The sequence below is a fragment of the Dromiciops gliroides genome, chromosome 1 (genome assembly GCF_019393635.1).
Source record: "Dromiciops gliroides isolate mDroGli1 chromosome 1, mDroGli1.pri, whole genome shotgun sequence".
In the NCBI taxonomy this organism is placed as follows: Eukaryota; Metazoa; Chordata; class Mammalia; order Microbiotheria; family Microbiotheriidae; genus Dromiciops; species Dromiciops gliroides.
This window is the reverse complement of record NC_057861.1, coordinates 80045981-80069157: the sequence shown is the minus strand read 5'-3', so window position 1 is coordinate 80069157 and position 23177 is coordinate 80045981. Positions and strand designations below refer to the sequence as shown.

At 39.0% G+C, this 23177-nt stretch overlaps 1 protein-coding gene across 1 annotated transcript in view; it reads right to left on the bottom strand.

The window, feature by feature from the left end:
* Positions 1–23177, bottom strand: part of TOP1MT (DNA topoisomerase I mitochondrial) — a 51306-nt gene that overhangs the window by 2117 nt on the left and 26012 nt on the right. The window contains 9 exon segments of the mRNA XM_043975913.1: positions 23–172; positions 1933–2027; positions 3822–3949; positions 8451–8565; positions 9210–9278; positions 18183–18368; positions 19054–19152; positions 19154–19198; positions 22965–23109. Coding sequence (XP_043831848.1) covers positions 23–172; positions 1933–2027; positions 3822–3949; positions 8451–8565; positions 9210–9278; positions 18183–18368; positions 19054–19152; positions 19154–19198; positions 22965–23109 — 1032 coding nt within the window.

Genomic DNA, 23177 nt, shown 5'->3' with positions numbered 1-23177 from the left:
GCCTCTTTATGGCTTCTCATACCAGGCGATGCTAATCCTGGGATCCAAGTAGTTGAGTTTGGATGTGCCCAGGGCGACCTGCTTGTTTTCTTCTTTGTCTGTGGCTTGGGTACACAGCTTCATGAGCTGTTCTTCTAACTTTGCCAGCAGTTTTTTCTTCTTGTCAACATTACTAGGGAAAAAAAGAGTAAGGATGAACTAAATCACCTTCTCTCCTGAACATCTGTCTACTTCCAAAGCAGCCTACTCAATAAATGGGAACAGAAAAAGCAATGTCTCCTATGATCTTGTGGAGGGGAAGCTGAAAGTGTTACAGCCAGAAGAGAGCTTAGCTAGCACCCATCTAACAATGAAAAGGGGATAGAAGATCCAGAGAAGGCTTGCCCCAGGTCACACCTGCAGAGCAGAGGCCAGAATTCAGCTTTCCTGTACCCACTGAGCTCTTTGGCACGCTACAGGCAGAAAGAATTGGACTCTCAGCATCAATTTTATCAAAAAAATGATGTAACAGAAGATATAAAGAAAATTCCTATCATCTTGATTTCTCTTCCTTCTCATTTGCCATTCACTGTTGAGGAGAGGTTGGCATCTCTCAATCCACTGGCAAGCCAACAGAACAAACAGGACTGTCTTTCTCTTCCTTCACATATGACTGGTAAATAATGGACCTTGCTTGTCAAAGCTGGGAATTAGGAGATAAGAGAGTCCGAACTTACCAGCTCAACACTGGCTGTGGAACCCGAGACTGCTCCATATGCTAGCTTGGCACACATAAGATCTAGTGGCTAAAATGTTCAGTGTGCACCTGTGACCTTGAACAAAATAAGGACAAGTGCTTCTTTTCTCCAGTGGGGGGAAAGAAGCTATAGTTCAGGAACAGGACCCGATGGAAAAAGGACTTTGTCTACCCTCTGGCCCTATATATTCTCACTGATGGAGAAAAAAAGAAATTCTTATTGAGAAGCCATCCACAGGGTGCCATTCTGGCTGAGGGCAGGGCTAAGCCGCCATTGGGTTCTTGTTCCTGTCTTAAATTTAAAGTTTAATTTTTTTTTTCTTGCAGGGCCATGGGGGTTAAGTGACTTGCCCAGGGTCACACAGCTAGTAACTTTCAAGTGTCTGAGGCAGGATTTGAACTCAGGTCCTCCTGAATCCAGGGCCGGTGCTTTATCCACTGTGCCACCTAGCTGCCCCCAAAGTTTAAATTTTAAAATGATAAAAATCTATTCTGTTCACCCTAATTGTGTGGATGTCTTAAAGGAGCATGGCTATATAAAATTCTTCCTCTTCTCACCCATCGTCCCAAACTGTTGGGCTTTCTGACATAAGTAAGTATTTTCAACTCCTGTAGTCTTGCTATTACTGTGTGTTAGTAATATTCTCTTGCTATTTACACCCCAATGTTTCTCTCTCTGTCTCTTTGCCTGACTCTGGGCAAGTTTGGCACAAAATTCCTGAAACCAATAGAGAAGGAAGCAATGCTGCCCATGCCTTTGTGGATTTTCTAGTCTAAAGAGGAAGTCTAATGGAATCTCTACCTGTAGGATAACTTTAAAGAACTAAGTCTGATCCCCTTATTTTACATACAAGGAAACAGACAGAGAGGGGAAGTGACTTTCTCCAGGTCACCAAGTGATGGGTCTAGAGTCTAAGTGTATCTATCCTCTGATTTCAAAGTCCAGTCCTCTTCTCCCCTGAACCACTGTGTACCCCAAACCATTACCTACTAGTCTTTGATCAGTTATTAATCAGCATGATGACAAAATGCAGACCAGCTAAAACAAGCTTATGAAAATGAAAACTTAATATTTATCCATACCTGATTAATAGTTAGAAAACATTTTAATAACAATGGATAATTCATCAATTCTGATGAATGCTGGAACACAGCAGCCACCACCAGATGCATCTGTGCAGACCTGCTGCGCTTACCTCTTAGACTTGACATCCTTCTTCACTTTGGCATCAGCTTTTGCTCTCTTTAGCTCCTGTTTTGCCATGGCCAGCTGTTCCTTTTTAGCATCAATCTTCAAAAGAAAATTCCATTAGAAAAACCCTTCCTCAGAAAATCATAGGAGTTGGATGGTACCTCAAAGAGAGCCCAGGCTAAATGGATTGTCAACAGGAATCCCTTCTACAAGATTGCTGACCAGCAGTCACCCAGCCACCTGGTAAAGGAGATCCCATTGCCTTCTGAAGCTGCCCAAGATTTTCCTCATAAGGAGCCAAAATTTGCCTTTGCAACCTCTCACCCATTGAGGGCCAAGCAGAACGATTCAGGTGTCCCTTCCCCAGATAACTCTTTGAACACCCAGCCACTATTGGTTCAAAATGGGCCTTTAGCTATTGTATTCAAGTCCTCTCTGCTTTAAAAATTATCACCTCTTTATTCATTATGAGGGCAGCCAATGGGAAAACAGAACTCATAAACTATCACATGCCAAATGTACCTTTCTTTCTCTGCAAAGATGCTCCTGACCCACTATCTCAAATAAATCTGGAATTCTAAAACACTAAAAATGAAGGTTAGTAAATCTTAAAAAGGAAGTTGGGGGGGAGGAGCTAAGTGGCAAAGTGGATAAAGCACCAGCCCTGGATTCAGGAGGACCTGAGTTCAGATCTAGCCTCAGACACTTGACACTTACTAGCTGTGTGACCTTGGGCAAGTCACTTAACCCCCACTGCCCTGCCAAATAAAGAAAAAGAAAAGAAAAAGGAAGTGGGAATCATGTTCTCAATTACAAATACTTTAGCATTAACATAAAAGCCCCACATTATCTGCTTTTAACAACAACTCAGAATTTTAGAGTTACAAAGAAAATACATTATCTCATTTGCTCCTCTTCATAGGCCTAGTTACTAAGGGCAGGAATTAGTTCCAATTTTAAAGATGAGGAAACTGAGTCAAAGAGAGGTTAAGTGAATTGCAAGGTCACAGTGGTAGAAAGAATCCTGACACAGGATTCAAACCCAGTGGCCAAGTCCAGTGCTCTTGCCACCCCATACTATGGGGCTTCTCCACTTAGAGCTTACATGTATAAAGGCACTGTGGTACTTAGTTGAAAAGAAAAAAAGGGAGAGAAGAAAGAGTACTGGGTTCGGAGGTGGCAGGTCTGGGTTAAAATCCAGTTTTGCCATCTACTCCCTTTGGTTCTCTGTGCTTCAGTTTCTTCATGTGTAAAATGAGGGGGCTGGATACAATGACCTCTAACCCATTGGCATAATATGCCTGAGTGGACCACTACTACTTCCTAACAAGTTTTTTTGGTTAGAAATCAGACTCTAAAGCTCTAAGTCACATCGTAATCAGAAATAAACATCAGGTACCTTTGGAGATATTATACTTAGGTCAATGTGCAGGAACCTGGAACAAAGTCACCTTCCCTCATCTATCTGGGACAACAACCATCTTGGCTTGGAAAAAGGGTAACTGGACATCAGCAGTGGGATAAGAGAACTCCAAAAAGGAAACCTTCCCTGAAAAATAGCTCCATGACTTCTAGAAACCTGGCTTAGAGATAGGGGAGAGGTATCAGTTACTTCCCATAGAACCTATATGGCCACACCTCCAGAAGACAAATGGATGTCAAGATTTACTAGTCTCCGTTTTAAGTGTTTTAGAATTCCAGATGTATTCAAAACAGTGGCTCAGGAGTGTCTCTGCAGAGAAAGAAAGGCACAGCCAGCATGTGACAATATATGAGTTCTGTTTTCCCACTTGGATCCCCTCGTAATAGATAGAGGTAGAATTTTTCAAAGTGGAGAGGGGTCAATTAAAAACTACCTCATTTACAAGTTATTAGTAATTTTTACCCATTTACCTTTGTTTGGAGATTCTGCATGGACTTCTCAAAAGTCTTAGGAGTTGCCCGCTGATGGTTGCATAAAATGGCTACTGCTCGATTTGCTCGGTTGTAGGACAAAATTTTAGCTGCTATGTTGTCTTCAGCTAGAAGATGCAGAGACACATTTTATAAGAGCCAAAATACGAAGAAAATACTGAAAGGGGGAACAAGAACCCAAGGAATGAATATGAAGAATGTGTTCATAGTTGTAATCAAACATATATTGCCTCCCTTCTCAACTCCAGCAGCCTAACTGACTACTTGAACCCTGATGGCTATTTCTTAACCACACTTTCACAATGATACAGAGTCATCTGGTTTTTCCCAAATGGAGGAAAGAACTCTAGTAGCATGAACCTGCAAAGTTGCCTCACTTTGGCAGAAAACTGGGAAACAATTTTTGAGGCCAGTGCTTCTGATAAAGGCCTCATCTCTAAAATATATAGGGAATTAAATCAAATTTATAAGAATCCAAGTCATTCCCCAATTGAGAAATGGTCAAAGGATATGAACAGGCAGTTTTCTGATGAAGAAACCAAAGCTATCTATTCCCATATGAAAAAATGCTCTAAATCTCTAATGATTAGAGAGATGCAAATTAAAACAACTCTGAGGTACCACCTGACACCTATCAGATTGGCTAAAATGACAAAAAAGGAAGATAATAAATGTTGGAGAGTCTGTGGGAAAATTGGAACACTAATGCATTGTTGGTGGAGCTGTGAGCTGATCCAACCATTCTGGAGAGCAATTTGGAATTATGCCCAAAGGGCAATAAAGCTGTGCATACCCTTTGACCCAGCAATTCCACTTTTAGGTCTTTTGCCCAAAGAAATCATGGAGGGGGGAAAGGGACCCACATGTACAAAAATATTTATAGCTGCTCTTTACGTGGTAGCAAGAAATTGGAAGTTGAGGGGGTCCCCATCAATTGGGGAATGGCTGGACAAGTTGTGGTATATGAATACAATGGAATACTATTGTGCTGTAAGAAATGATGAGCAGGAAGAGTTCAGAGAAACCTGGAGGGTCTTGCGTGAGCTGATGATGAGTGAGATGAGCAGAACCAGAAGAACATTATACACAGTATCATCAACATTGAGTGTTGACCTACTGTGATGGACTATATTCTTCTCACCAATGCAATGGTACAGAAGAGTTCCAGGGAACTCATGATAGAAGAGGATCTCCAAATCCAAGAAAAAAAAAGAAAGAAAGAACTGTGGAGTATAGATGCTGATTGAACCATATTATTTCTTTTGTTTTGTTTTTTTTTCTATTTTGAGGTTTTGCATCACTGCTCTGATTTTTTCTCTTGTAACAGGATTAATGCAGAAATAGGATTAATGTTATTATGTGTATATATATGTGTGTGTATATATGTATATGTATATGTATATGTATAGAGATATATAGATATAACCTATATCAGATTACCTGCTGTCTAGGGGAGGGGGGAGGGAGGGAGAAAAATCTGAAATTGTAAAGCTTGTATAAACAAAAGTTGAGAACTATCTTTACATGTAACAGAAAAAATAAAAAACCTTATACATAAAAAAAAAAAAAGTTGCCTCACTTCTCTGGGCCTCAATTTTCTAAAGGACTTCCTGATCTTTAAAGGAGGGTGGACAGATTGAGATCCAATCAAGTTCTAAAATGCTAAGATGCTATGAAAGTACAAGGCCTGGAGTCAGGAAGACATGAGTTAAAATTCGGTCTCAGACACTTCCTAGCAGTGTGACCCTGGGCAAGTCACTTCACTCTGTTTGCCTCGGTTTCCTCACCTGTAAAATGAGCTGGAGAAGGAAATGGCAAACCATTCCAGGATCTTTGCCAAAAGAACCAAAACAAAAGAAAACCCAAAGCTCCCAGATGGGGTCATGAAGAGTCAAAAGACTGAAAACAGAAAATAAACAGCAAACAAAATAAAAGAACGGGGAAAATATGGGCTATTCATATAAATATACGTAAATAAGCTTACATCACACACTCCAGGGGATGGGAGATTGCCAACCTTAGCCCTTTCTTCAGGATTGGCTTCAGAGGCAGCCTCAACCTCAGGGATTATAACCATGTGGGAAGGTAGCTCAGTAGTCAACCAAACTCGAGAGAAAGCTGTTACCCAGACATCAGGATTTTTCATGGCCAAGACTATGTCCCGGACATGGAATCTAAACTAAATCAAGAGCCCAATGCATACCGTAGAGGCATGCTCTCTTCTAGGCATACAATATTATCTCCCCCTGCCCCTGTGTTAGCATCAAGCAAAAGAATTGACACGGAGACTCAAGCATCTCATCTGACTTCATCCCCAGTTCTTTGCTATCACTGCCCAGTCCCGCTCCTCCTCTGCCCTCTGTTCTATCATGAACAAACTGCCCTTTGTCAACCTATATGCCTTCTTCCCTGGTTCTTTCCAGAAGCCCCCACATCTCAGACCATCCTCTCAAGTAACAGTTATTCTTTTTTCATGCTTGCCAACACACTGAGCACAGACAAGACACACCAGCTACTTCCAGATCTTCAGATGGATGAAATCACTCAGCAACCTTTCCCTTATGGCTCTATGTATTTTTATCATCTAGGTTAGTGCCTGGATCTGTCTCCATCCTAATCCAGGCCTTCATGATTGGTTGCTTCAACACACAAGCATGATATCCCCTTGAACATCCTCAATTCCTCAATCTCAACTTTCTTGATCCATCCCTTCATTCTATCTCAAACACTCACAGAAATGGTCAAACTAAGATCTTCCCATCACCATAACTTTATGATATGGGAATCTGAAATTGCCCTCAATGATGACAGCTTCCTGTCCTGTCACTTGTCTCTCTATCTCACTGCCACTAATCTTCACTCTGACCTCTAGTCTCTCTTACCCTCAATGTTCACCAACTAAGTGGCTAGTAGTATTTCACATGGTCCTCTTTCCTTGAATCCCTTGATCCCATGTCTTCTTGCTATTCTAGCTTTGCTATAGCCTCATTACCCTCTTTTTATCCACTCAAACTCCTGCTGAATGATACAGGAGAAAGTCACACAACTGGGTCCACTGCAAATGTATGTTTTCTTATTTTAATCAAACCATCAGTGCTGTGTGGTAGTCCCTTATACCCTTAAGACCAATTGCTCCCATTTCTAACAGAAGCTTGACCCTTGGAGGGCATTCACAATTTACCAAATACTACCTAAGACAAACCTAGGTCTCTCTCACCTTTACAAACACCCTCCTTTGACCCTGCATCTTCTCAAACTGGTGTGCTGTATCTTTCCCACACTACCTATTTTGTTTTAAAAGAGTCCGGTCTAACTCACTACAATTACACCATATTTCCACGTGTCACCCTCAACTCCTCATTATGTTCGATCAACTATCAAGTACTCTTCTTTCTACGCTGGTAAATAACTTCTTCTACCCTCTGACAACACCACCACCCTTGTACAAGGCCTCATTATCTCATACCTGTTACACTAGGTCAATAATCTGCTGGTTGGGCTTCCTGTCTCAAGTCTCTGTCCCTCTGGACCATCTTCCACTCAGCTGTCAAACTGATCTCTTTTAAGCACAGGTCTAATCATGTCACTTCCCTACTTAAAAAACTCCAGGCTCCCTGTTATCTACAGGATCAAAGACAAATCTTGTTGGATATTCAAAGCCCTTCATAACCTGGTCCCTTTCTATCTTTTCAGTCTTCTTACATCTTACTCACCTCCATGTGCTGTGATCCAGTAACACTGACCTCCTCAATGTCTCTCCCACCAGATAACCCACTTCCTAGTTCCAGACATTTTCACTGCCTGCCTGCCCCCCATGTCTGGAATACTCTCCTCATCTTCACCTCTTAGCTCTCCTGGTTTCCTTCAAGCCTCATCTAAAGTTCTACCTTTTATAAGAAGCCTTTCCCAAACCTCCTTAATTTTGGTGCTTTCTCTCCGAGATGATCTCCCATGTATCCTGTCTATATCTTGACTGTACATACAGTATTTTCATGTTGTCTCTCCAATCAGTCCATGGACTCCCTGAGAGCAGAGACTGGTTTTTTTGCCTTTCTTGGTAAAATCAGAACTTACTTAGCACAGTGCCCTTAATAAATATTAGGCCCTTAATAAAGGCTTGTTGACTAACAAAAAGCTACTACCACCACTAAAATACCAAACACAAAGCTAATTTTACATTGTATAACCTTAGGTCATTTGAAACTCTTGCCTTTCCCTTACCAGCTATTTCCAATCTTTTCCAAATTTGTATCTTATACCTTGTTATCTACTTAGTATACTACACACAGCAGCCATTCCAATGATTAACTGTTTAATAGATAATAAGGGCAGCTTACAATGCTATAGCAATTTAAGACAATACAAACAGTCGTAGGAAGGCAAGGATCATTATCCCAGTGAACAGATGAAGAAACTGAGAGGTACAGAGAGGCTGAATTCTCTGCCTGCGTCCAAAGTTAAGTAGTGGTAGGACCAAGTGCCCAAACCCAAGCGCTGCTAATCTTGCTACACTGCCAATGGCAACAGTTAAAAAAGGAGGATAACCTATACTGTTCTTTCTCTTTTGAGCATTAAAAATCTGATCCACACTATGGTGGAGCTCATTACCATTTGTCAGTGCTTTTAGTTGTTCCTGTAGTGTGATGGATGCATTATAAGTCCTGAACACCTTGGCTGTCAATCCATCCATCAGGTCCTGAAGATGTTTGTTCAAGGTTGATGTCTGAAAACAAAAAAGGAACAAATGGGTTTTAAATAGGATTTTCAGGAATGTTATAATTACTTACTTTCTGTTCTCAATTTCTATCAGATCAGGCTTCCACAGGGAGAAAGGAGAGCATGAGAAGAGAGTACAGAACACCAAAGGAAACAAAAGGAGTAAGAAAATCTTTCTAATTTGGGCAGGTTGCATATAACTGATGTATGAAGATCTTTTATCAGTCCTTGCCAAGAAACCAGCCTCCAACAATAGTCACAGGGACAGATTTTAGCCTTGCTTGTTCCTGTGAAAGATCTAACCACTGTCTGGTTTACTCTTCACTGGCTTCTTTTACATAATCACCCTGTGGAGATTTCAAGGTAAGATTTTCTTCACCATCAACCAAGATTAGCACAATAACAAAGAAACATTCAGTGTGTTATGAATTAAAACACATTATTTCTTTTCAAAAGACTTTTAAAAAGTTATAATTAATGGACATGAATCCCATCACTCACGTCAGCTTTGAAATGTTGTGTTCTATAACCTTCAGTCAGACCAATTTTACACAAAAAATACATTGCAGAAGTGACAAGGACATTTTATGCAATCAGTATGATATAAGTAGCAGGTAATAGAAACCATTTTTCCCCCCCAAAGAAACTCACATTAAGTCTATCAAACAGATCATCCCCTGGGTCCTTGTTCTCCATGAAGAGCTGCAAATTCTTAAATACCTGTAATGAAGAGAAAAACCCAAAGCATGCATGAATACTATGGACAGTTTCTGAACAAACTCACAATGAAAAGACATGATGGGAGTTGGGAGAAGTGTGGTACAGAAATCAAAACAGTAACCAAAAGGTCCCACATTTATTTAAAAACTTCAGGGATCAGTGATTTCACTTGGGAAAGTGCTCTCTCTATTGATGCTGATCATAATCACTTCAAGGAAGTTTGAGAGGAGTGAATGAGTTGTTGTAGTTGTTGTAAAAATACATTCATCTCCTGGTGTCTGACCTGGTAATGAGTCTCTCAGAACTTATCAGGCCCATATTAAAAGACTTTCCAACTTGGCAAGACTTACATGAACTTAGCTAGCCTAGCCTTCAAGAACCCAGGGGGAGTGGAAGAGGTAAATTCAAGAACTTGAGCAAGGAAGTTTGGTAAGTAACATCTGGTTGAAGATCAATAGAGGCAGAAACAGTTGGTCATTTAACATTTATTAAGGACCTGCTATTTGCAAGGCACTGTGCTAAGTGCTGGGATAGTTCCTGTCCTCAAGGAGATTATATAAAATCTAATGAGGGAGACAACATGGAAACAAATACATATGAAGCAACAGGATAAATAGGAAATAATTCATAGAAGAAGGTACTGGACTTAGGAGTAGGGAAGGCTTCATGTAGAAGGTGGAATTTTAGTTGGGACTTAAAAGAAGCCAGGGAGGTCAGTAGTTGGAGCAGAAGAGGAAGAGCATTCGAGGCATGGGGAATAGCCAGAGAAAATGCCTGGAGCCAAAATCTTGTTCATAGAACAGTCAGGAGGTCAGTCTGACTGGATCAAAGAATACCTGCTGGGAAGTAAGGTGTAGGAGATTTCAGAATTCTTGAACACAGGTAGCATATTTGTACATGATAGTAAAACCAAGGGCATGACCATCTTTTTGTCTGAAAAACACCAGCCATTTTAGTGAATTTGACAACTCAGTGAATTATCACTCAAAAAAATCTGGATAATGTAGCAGTGAAAAAAGTCAATGCAATCTTAAAATGCATTAGGAGAAGGATAGGATGGTGGGGTCAAGATGGAGGAGAAAAGCCAGGCAGTTACCTGAGCTCTCCCAGTTTTTCTTGAAATACTACTAAATCAAACCTCTAATGAACTCTGGAGCAACAGAACCCACAAAAAGACAGGGTGAAACAATTTTCCATCCCAAGATAACTCAGAAGGACTGCAGGAAAGGTCTGTTTCTCTTAGGTAAAAGGGGAGCATAGCCCAGCACAGGCAGTGTCCAGGAAAGCCAGCAGGGGGTTCTTAGACACAGCACATATCAACAACCAAATCCTGAGGTCCTGGTTCAGCAGGTCAGTTTTGAGGTCTCCAGCCCCAACACAGCAGCTGAACTGCCAGCTCTGAAACCTCTGCCATGACAGGCACAACTAGGCCAGGCTACTCTAGTGCAGTAAGCAAGCTGCCAGCCCCAGCACAAAAATCCAGTGACCAGACCCCTGGACCCCAGTGCAAGAAGCATGCCTCTGTATGCCAGGAATAGAGCTCAAAAAGTCACAAAATAGGCTAGAAAATGAGAAGAACAAATGTGTGATGTTTAAAATCTATATTGTGGTTGCCTTAAATCAGAAGCTTCAGCACCAGTCTAGCCTAGAGTTCCAGCCTGGTTGGGTTCTCCCTGAAGTCCTCCTCCACGAGCCTGCTTTAATCAGGAACACTCTAGCAAGCTGTTTGTAGAAGCTTTTTATAGATCTGGAACACACTGCTTCAAGGTAATTGGTTGCTGTCCTCCAAATCCATTGGCTTTGAAGGTGTTCTCAAGTTGAGTTCAGGGTCTAGTTTCTGAGAACAATACCTTCTTAAGGGATAGTCAGGTGTGATTACAATCCAATTAACTTGAAGTAGGCTTAATCAGCAGTCAATCACTCTCACTTGTTGCAATCAGTATAGATTAATTTCCAGGTGGGTCTTTGAGTGTCTGCTAAATCCCATTTCATCACAAATGGAAGAACAAAAGCTCAAGGATATCATGGGAATCAATGAAAAAAAAATATGAAAGAAGGTGGTCTAACAGTACCAGACCTCAAACTATATTATAAAGTGGTAATTATAAAAATCTGGTACTGGCTAAGAAATAATGGAGTGGTAGATCTATGGAGTAGAATAGGTACAAACTGCACTATAGTACAGAGAGCGCAGCTTTCCAAAGTCCTCGTTGCAGCAGGAGCTGAGGCTCCCATATTGGACTGCACAGCCACACTGTGGCCTGTGGCTCTTCAAGGTGCTGATCCATGGTCGTCCACGACTGGCAGAAAGCCTACTAATCTAGTATATGATAAGCCCAAAGATCCAAGCTTTTGGAACAAAAACTTATTATTTGACAAAGACTGAACAAAAACTGGAAAAATATGAAAGAAACTAGGTATAGACATATTATATATCTCACACTGTATACCAAAATAAGGTCAAAATGGGTTCATGATTTACACATAAAGGTGATACCATAAGCAAATTAAGAAAGCATGGAATAGTTTATCTGTCAGATTTATGGATGGGAAGAATTCAGAACTAAAGGAGATATAGAGAGCATTACAAAATATAAAATAGATAATTATGATTTTATAAAATTAAAAAGCTTCTGCACAAACAAAACCAATGTAACCAAAATTATTAGGAACACCAAAAACTGGGAAAGAATTTTTGTAACAAGTATCTGATAAAAGCCTCATTTCTCAAATATGTAGAGAACTGAATCAAATTTATAAGAATACAAGTCATTCCCCAATTGAGAAATGGTCAAAGGATATGAACAGACAGTTTTCAGACAAAGAAATCAAAGCTAACTATAGTCATATGAAAAAATGCTTTAAATCACTACTGAGCAGGGAAATGCAAATTAAAATAACTCTGAGGTGTCACCTCACATCTATCAGAGTGGCTAATATGACAAAAAGGAGAAACTTGTTGGATATTGGTGGGGATGTGGGAAAACCAGAATGCTAATGCATTGTTGATGGAGTTGTGAACCGATCCAATCATTCTGGAGGGCAATTTGGAACTATGCCCAAAGGGCTATAAAACTGTGCATATTTTCATTCAGCAATACCATTGATATTTTTATATCCCAAACACATTCCCCAAAAGAGAAAAGGACCTATTTGTACAAAAATATTTATAGCAGTTCTTTTTGTGGTGGCTAAGAATTGGAAATCAAAGGAATGCCTATCAACTGGGGAATGGCTAAATAAACTATGGTATATAATTATAATGGGATATTATTATGCTATAAGAAATGACAAGCAAAATGATTTCAGAAAAAGTTGGAAAGACTTACATAAGCTGATATATAGTGAAGTGAACAGAACCAAGAGACAACTATACACAATAACAGCAATATTGTTCAATGAAGAACTGTGAATGACTTAGCTATTCTCAGCAATACAATTATCCGAGACAATCCCAAGACTAATGATGATGCATACTATCTGCCTCCAAAGAACTGATATTGACTGAACAGACTGAAGCATGCTGTTTTTCCCTTTCTTTCCCCTTTTATTCAATTCTTCTTATACAAAATGACTAATATGGAAATGTTTTATATAATTAATTGTACATATATAACCTGTATCTGATTGTTTAGTGCCTCAGGGAGGGGGGAAGGAAGGGAGAAAAAGAGGGAAAGGGAAAGCAGGAAGAAAAAAAAATTTTTTTTTTTTTGGCAGGGCAATGGGGTTAAGTGACTTGCCCAGGGTCACATAGCTAGTAAGTGTCAAGTGTCTGAGGCTGGATTTGAACTCAGGTACTCCTGAATCCAGGTCCCGTGCTTTATCCACTGCGCCATCTAGCCGCCCCAGGAAGAAAAATTTTAAATAAAAATGATAATTAAAAAGAAAAAGGAAAAAAAAAGAAATCATAAAAAAAAAAAAAAAAGCCTTGACCATAGAAAGGGAACAGGGAAAATCAAAACACAAACTCAGAAGAGGACAACAATGTCAAAATGCCTATATGTGAAGCCTCAAAGAGGAATATGAATTGGTCTCAAGCCCAAAAATCAGGATAAGAAATGAGAGGATACAAGAGAATCATGAAAAAAGAAAACAATTCTTTCAGAATTGGCCAAATGAGGGACAGCTGGGTGGCGCAGTGGATAAAGCACCGGCCCTGGAGTCAGGAGTACCTGAGTTCAAATCCGGCCTCAGACACTTAACACTTACTAGCTGTGTGACCCTGGGCAAGTCACTTAACCCCAATTGCCTCACTAAAAAAAAAAAAAAAAAAAAGAATTGGCCAAATGAGAAAGGAGGTACAAAAATCCAATGGAGAAAAATAATTTCTTAAAAAGTAGAATTGAGCAAGTGGAAGCTAATGACTATGAGACATCAAAAATGAATCAAATGGGGGCAGCTAGGTGGCATAGTGGATAAAGCGCCGGCCCTGGATTCAGGAGGACCTCAGTTCAAATCCAGCCTCAGACACTTGACACTTACTAGCTGTGTGACCCTGGGCAAGTCACTTAACTCCCATAGCCCTGCCCCCACCACCCCCCAAAAATCAAATAAATCAAAAGAATGAAAAAATAGAAGAAAATGTGAAATACTTCACTGGAAAACCAACTGACCTGGAAAATAGATCAAGGAGAGATAATTTAAGAATTACTGGGCTTTCGGAAAGCCATGATCAAAAAAAGAGCCTGGACAGCATCTTTTGAGAAATTATCAAAAACTGCCTTGTCTTAGAATCACAGGGTAAAATAGTAATTGAAAGAATCCACTGATTACCTCCAGAAAGAGTTCCCAAAATGAAAACTCCAGGGAATATCATAGACAAATTCCAGAACTCTCAAGTCAAGAAGAAAATACTGTAAGCAGCCAGAAAAAAACAATTCAAATATTAAGGAGCCACAGTCAGGATTACACAGGATTTAGCAAAGGAGCCTGGATTACATGCAAGAATCAATTATACAGAAAAATTGAGAATAATCTTTCAGGGGAAAAAATGGACATTTGCCTTAGGTCTAAGAGAGAGACAGCCAAATGACCATCTTTTTTTTTTTTTTTTTAGTGAGGCAATTGGGGGTAAGTGACTTGCCCAGGGTCACAAAGCTAGTAAGTATTAAGTGTCTGAGGCCGGATTTGAACTCAGGTCCTCCTGACTCCAGGGCTGATGCTCTATCTACTGCGCCATCGAGCTGCTCTCCATCTTTTTATTAGTAAGCATACTGGCATTAATGAAAGAATTACATTATACAAAAATTATGTCTCTGAAACCTTTTTAATTGTTACAGTTATGGTGAACCACAAAGGGATTAGAGCCTTACACACTAGATTCTTGACAGAAACCTCCTCTATATTATCTTGGGCCCACATGGAGAATTCTCCCCCCCCCCCTCAGGGCAATGAGGGTTAAGTGACTTGCCCAGGGTCACACAGCTAGTAAGTGTCATGTGTCTGAAGTCATATTTGAACTCAGGTCCTCCTGAATCCAGGGCTGGTTCTCTATTCACTGCGTTACCTAGCTGCCCCACATGGAGAATTCTCAAAACCAAAAAGAGTGTTCTTTGTTAGGACCCTGGCTGTGATCTGGCTTTCCCTTTTACCAGTAATTAAATTTTATCCCAGTAAGTTTATATGTTCTGTTTCTATCTGTTTTCAAGGTTACAGTTCTCAAATTTTCACTCTCACTAGCAGAGGGTCCCCTTGAACAGACTATGGGGACAGAGTTTGTGCACAAATGAAAGAGGGCTTTGAAAAGAAGTCCTATTTTTAAATTGAGTTTTCAGGGTGCTAGCAGAGATGTGAGGATCTGCCTGAGGAATTTCGGGGCCCATTTTGGGATGCAGTCTGGCCATTCCAGTCCTCTTATTAATTTTAAAGGGTTAATAAGCAGATTTGATGGACTTTAGGAACTATATTACCTCAATTCCTGTGTACTCTGTTATATGAAAATAATTGTACCTACTTGCCCTGCTATAATAACTTTTCCTATTTCATTGTTGTCTGTTTTCTCTTGACCCCAGTAGACTATAAGATATGTTACATCAGCGATTGTTTCATTTTGTTCTCTGTATATCTAGTGCCTAGAATGTTGCTGAGATTTAATAAATGCTTGTTAAATCGTATCAAATGTTGTTAATTACTCACAGATACATAGGATGATAGGTATTAAGCTAGAAAGAAACTGGAAACTAGGGGAGCTCATTGTGACCCATTCAGATCTAGAAAAGTCTAATAGAATAATAAATAGTTAAAAAATAAGAATCTGAAAATCATGTTTTAGAAAAAAATGTAATTGACATCTATTGATTCCTAAGTAGAACTCACAAAAAGTATACATTTTCCAATTCTGGATGCCTGTGGAAAAAACAGCAACCATGCTAAGTCTTAGAAACAAATGAAAAAAAAAATCATTAATTTAAAATTCAACCTTTATTGACTATGAAGGAGTAATAATTATAATAAATAGTAAAGTGTATAGTCAAGATTTACCCCTAAATAAAGACTAAAATAAGTCTAAAGCAAGAGAAGATTAAAGAAAAATAACAAAATCAATAATTGGTTTGTTAAAGGAAATGACAACAATGAGGTATCAACCAAAATTTTTGGAGTAAAAACAAGTCAGTCCTTAGAAGCAAATGCACATTAGGAAAATATACAAAGAAAATAATTTAATGTGTAACTACAAAATGGATGAAAAGCCCAGAACTGAACAGAAAATTCAATTTTCAAATACAAGATTCAAGAAAAGCATAAAAACAGGAAAGAAAAAAACATGTTATTCAATAAGGTCAAACTGTTTGCCTTCTAACTAATAGTTCTAAAGAGCTAAAAGTATCATCTTCCCATATAGGGATGTAAACATATAGTCATCTTGGAGAGGAGGGAGAAAAATTCAAAACTCAAAATCTTTCAAAAAATTAATGTTAAAAATTGTCTTTACATGTAATTGGAAAAAATAAAATACTATTAAATTGAAAAGAGAGAAAGCAGAGTAGCATACTAAAAAAAATGAAGGGAATAGTCTGCCTTAGACAACTTGAAGAATATTATATTTAGTTGTGGGCATCACATTTTACAAAGGATATTGATATAAGAGGGTGACCATCCATAAGGATGGACACCTTAAGAATATGGAGATCAGGGGCAGCTAGGTGGCGCAGTGGATAGAGCCCTGGAGTCAGGAGTACCTGAGTTCAAATCCGGCCTCAGACACTTAACATTTACTAGCTGTGTGACCCTGAGCAAGTCACTTAACCCCAATTGCCTCACTTAAAAAAAAAAGTTAAAAAAAAAAAAGAATATGGAGATCAGTCAAATGAACTAAGGATATTCAATTTAACGAACAAAGGTAATTTCAAATATTTAAGAGTTATTACAATTTTTATGGCCAGTACTTCTGATAAAGGCCTCATCTCTAAAATACACAGGAAACTAAATAAAATTTTTAAGAATCCAAGTCATTCCCCAATTGAGAAATGGTCAAAGGATATGAACAGGCAGTTTTCTGATGAAGAAATCAAAGCTATCTATTCCCATATGAAAAAATGCTCTAAATCACTATTGATTAGAGAGGTGCAAATTAAAACAACTCTGAGGTACCACCTGACACCTATCAGATTGGCTAATATGACAAAAAAGGAAAATAATAAATGTTGGAGAAGCTGTGGAAAAATTAGAGCACTAATGCATTGTTGGTAGAGCTGTGAACTGATCCAACCATTCTGGAGCCCAAAGGGCTATAAAGCTGTGCATACCCTTTGACCCAGCAATACCACTTTTGGGTCTTTTTCCCAAAGAGATCATGGAAGGGGGAAAGGGACCCACATGTACAAAAATATTTATAGCTGCTCTTTTTGTGGTGGCAAGGAATTGGAAATTGAGGGGCTGCCCATCAATTGGGGAATGGCTGAACAAGTTGTGGTCTATGAATGTAATGGGATTCTACTGTACTGTAAGAAATGATGAGTAGGAGGAGTTCAGAGAAACCTGGAAGGACTTGCATGAACTGATGCTGAGTGAGATGAGCAGAACCAGGAGAACATTGTACACAGTATCATCAACATTATGTGTTGATCAACTGTGATAGACTAGATTCTTCTCACCAATCCAACAGTACAAGAAAGTTCCAAAGGAATCATGATGGAAAAGGTTCTCCAAATCCAGGAAAAAATAAAAAAAAGGAACTGTGGAATATGGATGCTGATTGGATCATACTATTTCTTTTGTTTTTGGTGCTGTTGTTTTTCTTTTTTGAGGTTTTTCCTTTTTGCTCTGATTCTTCTCATATAACATGATTAATGCAGAAATGTGTTTGATGTTATTGTACATATATAACCTATACCAGATTACCTGCTGTCTAGCAGAGGTGGGGAGGGAGGGAGAAAAATTTGAAATTGGAAATCTTATATAAACAAATGTTGAAAACTATCTCTACATGTAACTGGAAAATAATAAAATACTTTTATTTTTTAAAAAGTTATTAAGTGGAAGAGGAATTAGTTAAAACTTGTTCAACTTAAAAAAACCCAAACTTGTTCAACTTAGCCCCAAAAGGTAGAACTAAGAACAATGGCTGGAAGCTACAATTAGAATAGATATAAGGAAAATATTTAATTAGCGTTATCTAAATAGAGTTAAATAAAAATTGACTAGACTGCCTCGAGCATTAGTGGTTTATTCCTCACTCAAAATCTCCAAGCAAAAGGCCTGAGGACCACTTGCAGGGAATGACACAAGGGGATATTGTCAGGTATAGAGTTAGATTAAATGGTATCTATACAACTCTTAGATTCTATGAATTCTATGAGGGAAGAAGATATGGTAGAATTGCTAGATTCCATTTTCACTGTAACATGTCTTAACTGAAATTAAAGAAAACACCTCAAGTGCAACATGATAAAACAAGGTACTCACTGGCTTTTCAACAGGAACTTTGTTATAGTATCGGATAGAGTCTTTTCCCAGGAAGTCAAATTCTACAACATGTTCCTGCCCATCTAACTCACGGTGCAGCTGTATGTGTTCAACACGAAGTGAACAGCAACCAACAGTGTCTGCTGTTTCTCCTTCTTCTTTCTCATTACCAGCTCTCAGGGCCAGCTAGCCACAGGAAAGAAAAGGAGACTGAGATCGAATCATTCAAACACATCTTGTTACCACAATCAAGAGGTTCCAACCTTATACACAACAAAGGAAATTCTTCTAGTCCAAGTATCAGCAACATTTGTCAAACTTGCCCTTTCTCTATCCTAATAGTTAAATAATAACCACTAACACACAAAACTTTGTGTTTCCAAAGAACTTTACCATGATATTTTCTCCTTTGACCCTTATAACCAGCAAGTAAGGTGTTACAATTAGACAGAGTGCAAAGGGCACTCACTAGAACTAGGAGTCAGATGATATGAGTTTGAATCCTCCCCCTGATACATGATGGCTAGAGGATCATGGGTAAGTTAACCCTTCTGATTCACAGTTTTTTCATTTGGAAAATTAGGTTAATATTTATAGTACCTTCTTTATAAGATTATGGTAAGGAAAGTGCATTTTAATCCTTCAAATACTATAAAAAAAGGAATTGTTATTATTCCGACTTTTCTGATGAGAAAACAGAAGTTATGTGTACTGCCCAAGGATTCAATATAAGTGAAAGGTTAAATCTTAAACTCTGATAAAAGCAGTCTTTTGACAAATCCAGTGAATTTCAGAATTTGGTGTCAGTAATGAAAAATATGCATTTTTGTCTAATAGTAAATTCTAATAAAGACTTAAAAAAAACCCCTACCTTATCAATGAAATAAAGAGCTACAGCTCTTTGACGTTTTTTCATTTCCCTTGATTTCCAGTCAAAACGGTATTGAAAACGGATTTTGTCTACTACCCCCCCTCAGGCGTCGAGCAACTTCATATTTCTGCCAATCCTTCTCCCCCTGGATAAAGAAAATAAAAATCCTCCATATTTTCTTTCAATCTTTACCTGGGGTAATGATTTCTGGTAGAAGGAGAAGAGGAAACCTCCAACCACATTTATTCTATATATTTCATATTAGACCAGTGATTTTATTAGTATTGGGAACACCTGATAAGGAAACACCTCTGCCAACGTAGAAGGGCATTTGCTCTGCTACTCATAGTCTTAGAAAGTGGCCTTCTGGAGTCAGGAGAACCTGAGTTCAAAACTGGTCTCAGACACTAGCTGTGTAATCCTGGGTAAGTCACTTAATCTTGATTGCTTCCCCCCCCTCCCCCCCAAAAAAGAAGAAAATGGCCTGGGGCAGTTTTCTTTTTTCTTCTTTTTTGGTGGGGCAATGAGGGTTAAGTTACTTGCCATGGGGCACACAGCTATTAAGTCTCAAGTGTCTGAGGCTGGATTTGAACTCAGGTCCTCCTGAATCCAGGGCTGGTGCTTTATCGACTGTGCCACCTAGCTGCCCCCAGCAGTTTTCAAAGTAAGAAAGTCAAGCTGTCAATAGCCAAATGAAAAAAAAAATCTTCAAATAACTAATAATTACAGAAAAAAAAATTTAAGGAGCTCTGAAGTTCCACCTCACTCCCATCAAATTGACACAGTTGACAAAAAAGGAAAGATGAGACACGCTGGAATAGGTGTGGGAAAACAGATACAGCAATGTACTATTGTAGATGTGAACTGAGCTACCCATTTTCTAGAAAGCGATTTATGATGATGCCTCAAAAGTTGCTAGAGTGCGCACACCTTTTGGCCCGATAATAGTACTTTCAGGTCTTTAACTCAGAGATCAAAAGAGGAGGGAAAGTATTCCTGTGTATAGTGGTATCTATGGCGTCTCTTTGTGTAGAGCCAAAGAAATGGACAAAATGGGAATGCCCATCAACTAGGGAATGGATGAACAACCTATGATATATGAATGTAATAATGTAATATGATGATATAACTAAAAATGATGAAAGAAATGGTTTCAGTGAAACCTGGACTTGTACGAACTGATGCCAAGTGAGCAGAACAAGGAGAAAAATGTATACAGTAACATGACTGCAAAAACAACTTTGAAAGCCTTAATATCTCTGATCAATGCAATGACCAACCTTAATTCCAGAGGACTCATGATGAAGTAATTCCTGATAAAAAGACGATGGACTAGGACACAGAATGAGACAATATATTTTTTGGACATAGCTGATAAGGTAATTTATTTTGCTTGACTATGCCTATTTCTTACAAGTTTGCTTTTTCTTTTTAATGGTAGGGATGGGAGAAAGAGAAAAAAATGATATATGTTCATTAACAAAAATAAAATTTAATTAAAAATTTTCTGTAGTGAATGGCTGAAATTCACCATGCCCCAGCATCCCCTTAAAAAAACAAAAACAAAAGATGACAAAAGTTTAATGCAAGTGGGAATTATGACTTTTGCTATTTCAGACATTTCTAAGCTACACTGCTATATAATCTATTTTAGGTTTGTTTGTTGTTGTTGTTTGTCCTTCTTCCTTGAAGAGGACCATAACATTGGGGAGGTGATGTCATGACTTGCAGTGAATGGGATTTTAGTAAGGCAGGGCTGTGTAGTCACCAGTCTCACTCTCTCCTCTGGAGCCATCTGGGTCCGTGACAAGATATACATCAGGACAACTGGAAATGGCCCCAGATGTTTGAGGCAATTGGAGTTAAGTAACTCGTCTAGGCCATACAGCTAGTAAGTGTCAAGTGTCTGAAGCCAGATTTGAACTCAGGTCCTTCTGACTCCAGGGCCAGTGCTCCAGTTCACTACCTAATTGCCCATCTTAGGTAGACACTAGAGTGGAGAAGGAAGGGTGCTTGCTATAAGGTAATAAACCCTTGAAGTTAGGTACGCATTTGATTTAAGATTAAGGGATAGAAAAAAGTAGTTGAAAAGAGAAGGGCTGAGCTCATAGTGTTAACCTGGAAGCAGTTTTGGAGGTGATACTAATTTACTATGGTGCTAACACACCAATTTTAAGGAAGATTTCTTGTGGTAATTTTTATTATTATACTTCCATGAGTCCTTATAAACTGTACAATCTAAGAACAGTGGGATGGCTCCAAAGGTGTCAGATGGGAAACTGAAATACCAACCTATAGGGTCAACAGATTTCCAGGATGGTAATACATTGGAACTTAAAGATAAGTTCTTTAATTCTTCTGCTCTCATCCTTTTTTTTTTCTTTGTGTGTGAAGCATTTGGGGTTAAGTGACTTGCCCAGGGTCACACAGCTAGTAAGTATCAAGTGTCTGAAGCTGGATTTGAATTCAGGTCCTCCTGAATCCAGGGCTGGTACTCTATCCACTGTGCCACCTAGCTGCCTCCATCCCTTTTTTTAATATTCCCCACTGCTGAAGTTTTACCATTATTTACCACAGCAATGCTAGAGTCTCCATAAATCATACAGTTCTCTAACAACTTGATACATGTGTAAAAGTGGTGCCACCCATGATCTACAGAACTCAAGTATTCATTCATGTAAGTACCACGTGTCTGAACAGATCCTCTGTTGGGGAGGGGCCATGGGGTAGTATAACCAAAATAGTGTTGGGCTTTTAGTCAAGAGGTTACAATTCAAAAATCTAGGTTGCCCACCTACAAACTGTGTAACTTTAGGCAGTAATTTAACTTCCCTATGCCCCATTTTCCTCATCTATAAAGTGAGGAAGAAGATACTTGTAACTATCAACCCCACAGTGTTGTTGTGGGTAAAACTTTTTGCAGAACTAAAAATATTACATAAAGATGATTTATTATCTTTTTTTTTTTTAAGTAAGGCAATTGGGGTTAAGTGACTTGCCCAGGGTCACACAGCTAGTAAGTGTTAAGTGTCTGAGGCCGGATTTGAACCCAGGTACTCCTGACTCCAGGGCTGGTGCTCTATCCACAGCGCCACCTAGCTGCCCCAATTTATTATCTTTTTGAAAAATTTATTATGGGTTGCCCATAGATACCAAGTGACTTGCCCAGGGACACACAGCATGCATATGGCAGAGGTGGAAATTAAACCCAGGTCTCTCTGATTCCAAGACTGGCTGTCCATCCACTATGCCATGTTGCCTCAAAGATCCTATACTAAAAAGAATATTTTAATAAATGAGGACAAACAGCATCTGATCTGAGTTACAAATTCAACTTTTTTGATGGGGGGGGGCAAGACAGAGGGAAAAATGAGAAATTTAAACTGACTAAAGGTCAAAGAACACTTACAAAGTGGTTGGTAATTTCAATATGTTGCCAAAATTAGCTTTATAAAACTTCAATGGATTATCATCATCCCATCACTGTATTCATAATTTTGTTGCTCCCAATTTTACTGACTACCCCAAAGCGTATCACAACCCTTGTAGGAACAGAGTTGAGCTTGAGCCCCTGTGGCTGAAAAATTCATCACCTGGCAGTCAACCTGGTGATAAGCCTGTTGGACAGGCTAGTTCTTAGATAAAACAGTCTTCTGGCTATATTTCAAAGAAAACTTGGACATAAAATACACAGCAAAATGTTGGAATTGGAATCTGTCTTCACTTCTGCACAAGGTCTAGCCTACTCTTATCCAGAACAGGAGCATCTAGACAGGTACTTGTCAGTCAAATGGATAGGTATAATTTCTTGTTTGCTTACCCTTGGTCATATCCTTGGATTTCTAAAGAGACTAGCTTATAAAAAGGAAAGGTCTATACTTCAAATACCCTCAACCTACTCACATACAGACCTTAAGCTTTGAGCTGGGGTTCAACATGATGTACTTAATGGAATTCTGGATGTTCTCAGTCCATGATGCCAGCCAAGTGACTGTGTTGTCAAAGCGTACTTCTTTCCACTTGTGACCTGGAGGTGGCTCTGGTATTTTAGAGTCCCTGGAAGGAAAAAGCCACATCAATCAGGTTAATTATTTTACAAATTCTTTTTTCTTGAAGTTATAAGA